This window comes from Synchiropus splendidus, chromosome 2 (assembly GCF_027744825.2).
Source record: "Synchiropus splendidus isolate RoL2022-P1 chromosome 2, RoL_Sspl_1.0, whole genome shotgun sequence".
Classification (NCBI taxonomy): domain Eukaryota; kingdom Metazoa; phylum Chordata; class Actinopteri; order Syngnathiformes; family Callionymidae; genus Synchiropus; species Synchiropus splendidus.
Genome location: NC_071335.1, coordinates 35,198,409 through 35,208,030, shown reverse-complemented (window position 1 = coordinate 35,208,030; position 9,622 = coordinate 35,198,409). Strand labels below are relative to the sequence as shown.

Below are 9,622 nucleotides of genomic sequence, written 5' to 3'. Positions count from 1 at the left end.
GAGATCAACACGGACGTGAAAAAAAAAAAAAAAAAAAAAAAACTAGCTCAATTCGGTATTCAAATTGATTTTCATATTTGAGTGACGGGAGAAACTTTTTGTCGATTCATTCGTCACGTCACCGACACGCACGCGCACACGCACCGGGGGTGGCCCCGCCTCACCAGCAGGCCGCGCAGCATCACGCCATACACCAAAGCCCCGCCCCATGGTTATCTGGGGCCACGCCCCCTGTGTCGTGGAGCGGTCAAATGTGTGCGGGACTTGTCAGTTCCTCTACTGCCGTGTCAGCCGCGGACAGCACTGCCGACGCCGGAGTAGCCAGGAGGAGCGACATGTTTGGGATGTGGAGGACCCTCAGCGCATGTGGCTGCCTGCTGATGCTCATTCATTCATTCAGCGGTAAGACTCGCGCCGATGCTCTTATCGCGTCCGCCATCACCATGTGCAGCCGGTCAGAGTTGCAGCCTTCATGACAAGTTATGTCCCCTTTAAAGCTACCGGATAGTCACGTTGTGCCACCCCTGAAGCGCCACACCATAGTTGCGAGTGGCGCAGTTCGAAGTCTCCACGGTGGCGGGTTGAAATTGCACGCAGATGCGCTTAATGAGGAAGGGCGCGGCCAAACTCCCTGATGCGGGGAGAGACGTGATTCCTTCGGAGACTGGATTCACCTGCCTCTCGTTAGTGGTCAGCATCTACATTCTCCACTCAAGTGTATGGGATTGTCAACTTTTTTTTTTTTTATGCATTGATATTATAATTGGGTTTTACTTTGTCATCACTGGGGAAAACCCTTCTATTCTAGTGTTCTGAGTTGGCCGAACTGAAAAAGTGTTGTTTAGATGCTGAATGTTCTGAGCTGAAAGTGTATTGATCTGACTGTAAATCCTGAAAAGTAGCACATCACAATGTTGTTGGGTGACCTGTTGCTTGACTGGAGAAGCTGGACCAGACTGACATTGGACCTGTTTATTTTATTATTATTTTAATCGGGGCCCCTGACCTGCACTGCCAAGTGATAAATGTGAGCTGTACAATATGAAATTTTTACTGCCGTTTTAGCCATTCAATAAATGTTTTTTTTTAATTGACTAACCCCATGACATGAGTGAACTGAATGTCTTGCTGTTGAGGGTGACTCCTCTGCTGGTATTCTGGCGAGATGCACACTTCGATTTTAAATTAAAGCAGCAGCAGTAGTAGTAATCCTATGCCTAGTGTATCGCATCCTGATTTGGTTCAGTTAACTTAATATTCCGCCCCTTTCTTCTGCCCCCGCCTCCACTTGATCATCATCTTCTTCCTCTCCTTTCACCTGGAAGCCCTGCTCTGTGTTTAACACCTGTGAGAGTGTGGGATCTGCTGCCATAGAGAGCGGGCACACACAGGAAGTGCAGAGCTTTATTGACTCTGAGGAAAAAGGAGTGCCAACATTCTGTACAATCGCTGGTTACTTATTGACAGCGTGTTGCTCACGCGTCGCCTTTTCAGCTGCGACAGGTGCTCCCTGAAGAGGATGGTGTGCAGTTGCTGAACCACTTTACTTAACATCTGTCCAACCGGTTTCCTCAGTGCATGGTCCACATTTTTGTGTTGTCTATGAATGCATTGCACAGGTGTTGGATTAGTATTTTGAATGAACTAAACAAAAATGATATGGCATAATGAAAAGAAATGACATTCAGTCAGCAAGACGGGTCATAATTTAGTTTGGTTACTCTAGTTTTGGCTCAACCTCATGCTAATCCTTCTCCACTGAGAAGTCCTGACTCCTGGGGAAAAAATGATCTTCCCTTCTTTCTCACCAAAACTAAATGGAAAGTTTTCGTTTTTCCCTGGAAAGCCCCCCCCCCCCTTGTTCAGGAATGGGTAAACGTGAAATGGTTGAGTAACAGTGTCTGAAGTGCTCAATGGCTGATGAAGAACAGATGAACATTGCATCCATCTCAGACCCTGCAGAGAGAGTGACTCACTCTTGCCATCAGTGGTTACTCTGGCACTGATACACCACTGGTGGTGTGATGGTTCGACTCCTCCCTTGCTATTGTCTTAAAGAGACAGTCAGACATGTGCCATGATCCACCAGGCCACAGACGTGACTGAAGCAGGAAGTCCTTCCGCTAACATGGTTATGGGTCTGTCTGGTACGACTTCTGCCTCCACTCGTCTTTAGTGGCTGGCATCTGTGCTCGGAGTGCGACTGTCAAAGTTCAGGACCTTCTGTCTACGTCTTGGTTTTCGTCGGTGTGGAACTATTTGACCGTGGGTAGTTCAATGCTCTTTGTGCCTGCTTGTTGATGTCAGTGCTTTGAGGGAGAAGTATAGTCGCCTAATGCCCAAACTGCTGGGGTCAGTTGTGGCAGAGGAAGTTTTCAAAGTGAAAGTTTTCACATGTTCTCCTGAATTTTAAGCAGATGTGTGACATGTTCTGTCCTCCATGTTTCCATCTCTTAAGGCTGCAGTGCGAGTGGATGCTTGGCGGCAGCTGCCAGGTCACATGACTGGGCTTTTCAAGTTTCTAACCTCAACATTCTTTCTGTTTGGAAAACAGATGCATTCACATGCGACTCCAAACAGCTAGAGTGTGCCAACGGACGGTGCATCGGTCGCAGGTGGATCTGCGATGGAACAGACGACTGTGGAGATGGAACCGACGAGCTGCCTGAAATGTGCAGTAGGTTGCCTTTGCTGAGTCGGCACTTCATCTGTGCCGTTTCATGTTTTAAGAGCTGAAAATGACATTCATTATGATGAAACAAAATTGGACTTGGCATGGTTTTTTTCCCTCCTTAATTTAGAGTGACGGCAGAAACTTGCTTTTCAGCTGTTAACCGTGGATGTTTGGGTTATTTTTAAATGCCATACATTCCTCAGCCTGCAAGTGCATTGATGACTGTGATGCCTCCACCTGGGTGGCTCTCAGTGAATGTATTGCTTTGGTGTCATCAGGTGCCAGATCCTGCACAGAGAGGGAGTTCAGCTGTGGAGATCCTCTGCATCAGTGCATTCCCATTCGCTGGCAATGCGACGGCAGAGCGGACTGTGACAACGGAGCGGACGAGAAAAACTGCAGTAGGTGTTCTGACCTCACTGGAACTTGTATTTATAAGGGCCACCTTTACAGTGCGTAAATATGCGGCGTCATGTTTACCTTGCTTAAATGACTCCTCTTCATGGCAGCGACCAAACCGTGCACACCAGACGAGTTCCGTTGCGCCAGCGGTCAGTGCATCTCTCTCAGCTTTGTCTGCGACAAAGACGACGACTGTCCCGACGGGTCAGACGAAATTTCCTGTCCCAAGCCCACCTGCAACACTCGGTCGTTCCAGTGCAACAACTCTGTGTGCGTCCCTGGACTGTGGCGCTGCGACGGGGAGCCGGACTGTACGGACGGCTCGGACGAGTGGCCAACCAACTGCCAGGGAACCGTACCCAAGAAGAAGGAGAGCACTTGCGCTGTTCATGAGTTCCAGTGTGGCGATGGCGAGTGTATCCACGCTGCATGGCGCTGTGACGGAAGTCCCGACTGTCAAGATCACTCGGATGAAGCTGACTGCAGTGAGTGTTTTGCGTTGAACCACTGAAGAAAACATTCCACTAATGTTCGTCTTCTGAAGGGTTTAGAAGGTCACCATGCTCAAGCTGCATTGTGAACTTGCAACCAATTTACTTGTGTGGGCTCATGCTGACACACAACAGTATTTACTTTTTTCCATTGAATGGGGCTTCGTCGCTACACTACTATAATTTTATTAGTTAGTTTTTGGTAAATTATGTGATAAAGTCAAGTTTCTTTTTAAATCTAAGTTTCATTTTGCCCTGGAAGTTTTTTTTTTTTTTTTTTTTTAAACTGGTCATGCTGAGTTTGGCTGACACTACAGTTTCTCTAAAATGTGGTCTTCCTGCAGGTCATCCCACCTGTCGTCCCAATGAGTTCCAGTGTCGGGATGGGACTTGTATCCCTGGCAGCCACCAGTGTGACTACACCGTCCACTGCAAGGACATGAGTGACGAGCTAGGCTGCCAGAGAGGTGACCGGACTCATCCTTCAACGCTCTAGACCAGAGAGAATCCAGTTTCTAAGAGTCATTTCTTTGTTTGTCAGAAAAAGTGTGCGAAGGCCAGGACAAGTTCAAGTGCAGCAGTGGTGAATGCATCAGTATGGAGAAAGTGTGTGACACCAACAAGGACTGCAGTGACTGGTCGGATGAGCCCAGCGAGTGTGGTGAGTTCAAGTTCCATACAAGTCAATTTTGACCTTCGGGACAGTGATCAGTAGGGGAAAAAATGTATTTTATGGAATAAAATTGTTCCGTAGCTGGCATTTTTCCTGCCTCGTGTCGAATGCTGGAGGGGCGTCACTTGCTGTATGAATAATGAAATGTAAAACGACTCCTTGGTCAAGTAATTGGAATGTTGCTGATGTAATTGAATCTCTTTCTCATTTGTGGTTTTTGTTTCATGTTCAGCGCAGTATCTGCAGTTTAAAAAACGCCTTTTTTTTCTCTCTCCAGACAATAATGAGTGTTTGTCTTCAAACGGTGGCTGCTCTCACATCTGCAATGATCTGAAAGTTGGCTTCAACTGCTCCTGTCATGCGGGATACGCGCTGAAGAGCGACCAGAGGACCTGCGACGGTGAGCCGAGGGCACTTGCGTCACACTTCAGAGCTCCAGTGGTTGAGAATCTCCGCCTTGTTTGAATAATGCAACATGTGAGGGGGGTCGGATCCATTGGGAAATGCCGTGTTAAATATTTAAATTCTCATTTTCCAAAGCGTCTTTGTTCTGGAATTGGTTGGTCTGCAGTTTACTTTAAGTTAAAGCAAACCCATCAGTGCAGAATATCAGCAGACTTTAATCTGGATTGAATCAGAAAACTTTATTAATCCCAAGGGAAATTGTGCTCATGACATGCTCTGTACACAACATATCACAATAAATAATAAAAAAAAGAAATATTATAAAGTGCAAAAAAGTGACACAGAAGAGCTTAGAAAACTATGTGCAAGAAAATGCAGTTCAAGAACAGAAAAACGTGTAAATAAAATAAATGTAATTGTGCATTTATTCCTCCGTTTCTCCCCAGATATTGATGAATGTGCTGACCCAGACATCTGCGCTCAGATCTGCACTAACCTGCCAGGGAGCTACAAGTGTGAGTGTGACAACGGTTATTCCATCGATCCAGCCACCCAGACCTGCAAGGCTATATCCGGTAAGTATTTCACGGGACGCATGTCAGCGAGCCAACACCAGCGGCTAACCCCCTCCCTCTGCTCTAGGTGCGGTGGCCACCCTCTACTTCGCCAACAAGCACGACATCAGGAAGTTGTCGGTGGACCGCAGGGAATATGTCCGTCTGATTCCTCAGCTGAAGAACACGGTGGCTTTGGACGTGGACATGTCCAACAAAGTCATCTTTTGGTCTGACCTGTCGCTGAAGAAAATCTTCAGGTGGGTCAAAGTGTTTAACGCTTTTTGGTGAAGTGTCCCAAACCTTGAATTAACTCAAACGTCTGCGGAGTATAACCAGCAGATTTTTGCCGCAGATTTCCAAAATTATTATTATTATAGTTTTTTTTTTTTTTTTTTTTTTTTAAATGAAGCTGGAGGCTACAATCCAAAGTGACTGAATTCTGTCCTCCTCAGGTCAAAGCTCGACCTTGCCGGTCACTTTTTGAACCACATGCCAGTGATCAGCAGCGGGCTTGAAGCCCCAGAAGGCATTGCAGTCGACTGGATCCACGGAAACCTCTACTGGACCGACGGTGTTTTGAAGACCATCTCTGTAGCAACGGTAGACGGCGGGAAGTCAAAGACCCTCATCACAGAGAATCTGCAGAAGCCCAGAGCCATTGCAGTGGATCCTGTCAATAAGTAAGACGGTCACCATGCAGCGCTTCCCTCCACCTGTCTCCCCTACATGACTCATTCTGTGTGACTGTCAGCTTCATGTACTGGACTGACTGGGGTGACGAGGCCAAGATCGAGAAGTGTGGTCTGAACGGCGCCAGTCGCATCGCCCTGGTGACGGACAACATCGCTTGGCCCAACGGCATCACCCTCGGTACGCGTCAGCACGACTGACGTTGAGCGGCGATCACTCCCTCATGTTTCCTGCTCCACTCTCTCAGACATGGAGAATCAGCGTCTGTACTGGGTGGACTCCAAGCTGCACACACTGTCCAGTGTGGATGTGAACGGTGGCACCAGACACACACTGATTCACAGTGAAGAGAAGCTGGCACACCCGCTGTCCCTCGACGTGTTTGAGGTGAGCTGGAGACCTCGGTTGATGGTCCCATGTTGTCGATGTCTTCAGCCGAATGACTTTGTTCGACACCATTGTGACCTTTCTTGCACCTGTCACGCAGGAGAAGGTATTTTGGAGCGACCTCTCGAACGGCGCCATTTTCAGTGCCAATCGTCAGACGGGCAAGGACATCACAGAACTGGCTATAGACCTGAACCACCCAGAAGACCTTGTTCTTATCCACAAACTCAAACAACCGCTGGGTATGTTGAAAGCCCACCTTAACACACAGTACTGTCGCACCACCTTTTGTTTTAAGTCTGGCCTCTTGCTTTTTAGCCCGTAACTGGTGCGACGTGGGCAACAGTACGACGGGAGGTTGTGAGTTCCTGTGTCTGCCCGCTCCAGCCATCAACCTGTACTCTCCCACATACACTTGTGCCTGTCCTGACCACATGACCATGGGGGACGACTTGAGGAGCTGTGTGGCAGGTAGCTGTCTCCATCACCTGCAGTTGTGTGGTCGGCTTTAACCGTACGCTCCCCTCTGACTCAGGAGCTCCTGATGCAGCCGTGCCTGACGTGAGGGCTCCCGCTGTCAAACCTGCAGCAACAACCAAAAGTGCTCCAGCAACAACCAGAAGTGCTGCAGTAACAAGAGCTGCTGTGCAAAAAAACTCTGAATTTAATGGTAAATGCTTTTGTTAAATTGCAACCTGGAAATGGCTACAATTGGGTCATATGTTTGCTAAATAACCTGAATGGATTAGACCAGTGGTCCCCGGGTCAATTGGTACCAGGCCGCACAAGAAATAATTATTTCCGTTTTGTGTATTATCTGAGTCCGAAGGATCTTTTATTTTGAAAAATGATGGCTTCTCTGGGTTAATCCTCGGTCACTTGAAAGCCAAACTTTAACCCACAAACTTGAAAAATGTGTAGGAAACTACACATTCTTTGCAAAGGGGAAAATGCTCAGTGAAGGGACAGAAGAGCTTGTGATGTTTTTAACAAACAATACCAGGAGTCGTACTTGAAATATGGATTTATCGCGGCCATCTACTGTCACTCCCAGATGGGACCGTCTTGTTGCAGAGAAACAAGCTCAGGGCTCCCATTGATTTAACCATATGGTGATTTAAAATTTTCAGGCACTTTATTGGGTTTTGAGGTGTATCTGCATGCTATTTTGACGGCGTGTTAAACGTTACCATAGCGACCAGAGTCGGAGCGTTAGAGCACTGGTCGAGAGGAGCAGAGTTTGAGTCTTAGCAGGCACACAAACATGCAGAGGCCTTATATGATGGGTCAATGTGGCAACTTCATACCCCCCGGGCCACGTTCCAATTGTCAAGTGTTGACCGGTCTGCAGTGATAAAAAGTTTGGGGACGACTGGATTAGACCAGCAACTGTATTTATGAAGCTGCTTTGTACTTTTACTCGACCTAATTCATGCCATTTCAGTCATTAGCCTTGCACTTAAAGCGCACACTTGACTCTTTTCCAGACGGGTCCACCCACTCCACCGCAGTCTACGTCGTGGTGCCGCTTGGTAAATCGCCTTGTTAAACTCTGCACATTTGCTGATGCGCATACTAGACTTTTTTTTTTCCCCCTCTCTCTCTCTCTCTCTCTCCAGCTGTTCTGTCTCTGCTGATTTTCGGGGCCTTGTTTGTGTGGAGACATTGGCGCCGCAGGAACACCAACACCATCCACTTTGAGAACCCGGTCTATCAGAAAACCACAGAAGATGAAGTGCACATCTGTCGGAATGATCCTGAGGGCTACGTCTATCCGGAGGTAGCGTTGATGTGGCGTGATGGGACGACTGCTTTGAGGGGGAAATGACATTGAACAAACTGGTTTGTGTTGAGCAGAGGCAAGTGCTGAGCATGGACGACGTGGATTCTGCATGAAGTGGCACCAGAAAGTGCTGATGGAAGGAAAAATGCCACAAACACCGCCGTGCTCAACAATCCCCTTTTTCACCAGTGACCCAGTTCTGTGGCGAACGTGTGACCTCACTACTGTGCCGTCCAGGTTTCCTGTGAAAACTGGCTGCAGAACTTGACTGCAGGTTTGAAGCCATCTCAGAAGTGTTTTTAACTTGAATTGACCGCCGGGTCTTGATGCTGCTGTGCCTTCCAGCCACACCAGTGGTTTTCTTCACTGGGTTTACATGAAGGCCTTGAACTGGATGACCTCACCGTCATTGCCTGATGGTTTTTGAAGCGGGAGGCACTTTCCTCCAGCTTCATTCGCTTCCCATTTGTACGCTGAACAGATTTCCTCCCCTGTCTGTCTCAGCTGCTTGTCTCTGCTGTGCTGCTCATGTTTCATGAAGACCAATGAAGGTTACAGTAACTGCAAAGAAGAAACTGCTGTAAATACACTGTAAATATTTTTGTAAACACTCCTAATTTCACCTGTCTCTTCTTTTTTACATTTATGAATGTGAAGGCTAAAGAATTGTCATTGAGAGATGTATTTATTGATGCTTACTGTAGGAGAGTCTGCATAGCAGGTATTTACACTTCAAAGGCCTGTTGAGTTATTGGTGTTGGAAGGACCAAAGCAACCATGCACTGTAGAACATGTTTGACTCTGTTTTGTGGCTCACTTTAATTTATTTTCCATCGATATTTTTTGTGCACATGAAGTCGAGGGCACAAAAGTAATGTCGTCTAATGCACAGTGGTTGATTTAAGTTGTATTTGTTTGTTTGTTTTTTTTATTTTATAAATAAAACCATATCAACTTGTCTCTGTGAGAAGTTTTTTTTTTGTGAAACACGACTGATCTAGAAGATGGCTGGATTTCCTCCCACATACTTTATTGATCAGACAATGCTGAATTTCACTTGACACTTTCAGGAAAATGCTGGTGTGGTGCAGTGGATGCGAGTCGCAATCGTGACAATTCTTTGTGCTTAACACGTAGTCACTCTCCTTTTCTCCTGTTTTGTTAGTTCACCGACTGTTTTTATTTCCGCAGTTGTAGCGTAAAACTGCTGAGTAATCACAAAGTGAGTTGGGGCAACGGCTTATCGGCCTCCATCAAAACTCCAACTGTAGGTGTCCAAATTGTCTTAACTTTGTGTCCAAGCTGCACCTCTGGTCTGCAGGATTTGAAATCTAAACTAGTCAGAGCTACGGTCTCCAGACTACACACTGTCCCTGTCACTCTGGGAGGGGTTAAAACTGGTTTCCTGTTTAGCTGTCAATGGGACTTTTTATTCAATAAACTGATGCAGACTAGAGTGCAGCTCAACATGGAAGAATGCAAAGCGAAAGGGGAACAAGTGCGCACACAGAGCAACAACTTGGAAACCCACAATGTAGAACTTCCCTGACGCACAAGTCC

General features: G+C 47.0%; 1 protein-coding gene across 2 annotated transcripts; it reads left to right on the top strand.

The window, feature by feature from the left end:
• Positions 1-260: 260 nt before the first annotated feature.
• Positions 261-8,990, top strand: LOC128754285 (low-density lipoprotein receptor-like). Of its 2 annotated transcripts, none has more exons than XM_053856791.1 (18): positions 261-402; positions 2,555-2,672; positions 2,953-3,075; positions 3,184-3,561; positions 3,912-4,034; positions 4,109-4,228; positions 4,518-4,640; positions 5,092-5,220; positions 5,288-5,459; positions 5,655-5,882; positions 5,954-6,072; positions 6,140-6,279; positions 6,380-6,521; positions 6,598-6,750; positions 6,815-6,949; positions 7,767-7,811; positions 7,899-8,059; positions 8,137-8,990. In XM_053856791.1, the coding sequence occupies exons 2-18, from the start codon at positions 2,627-2,629 to the stop codon at positions 8,173-8,175; spliced, it is 2,376 nt and encodes a 791-aa protein (XP_053712766.1). In that variant the 5' UTR covers positions 261-402; positions 2,555-2,626; the 3' UTR covers positions 8,176-8,990. The 2 variants fall into 2 exon arrangements, with proteins under 2 accessions (XP_053712766.1, XP_053712765.1); XM_053856790.1 differs by having other exon boundaries at positions 267-402; positions 2,555-2,677.
• The last annotated feature ends 632 nt before the right edge of the window (positions 8,991-9,622 follow it).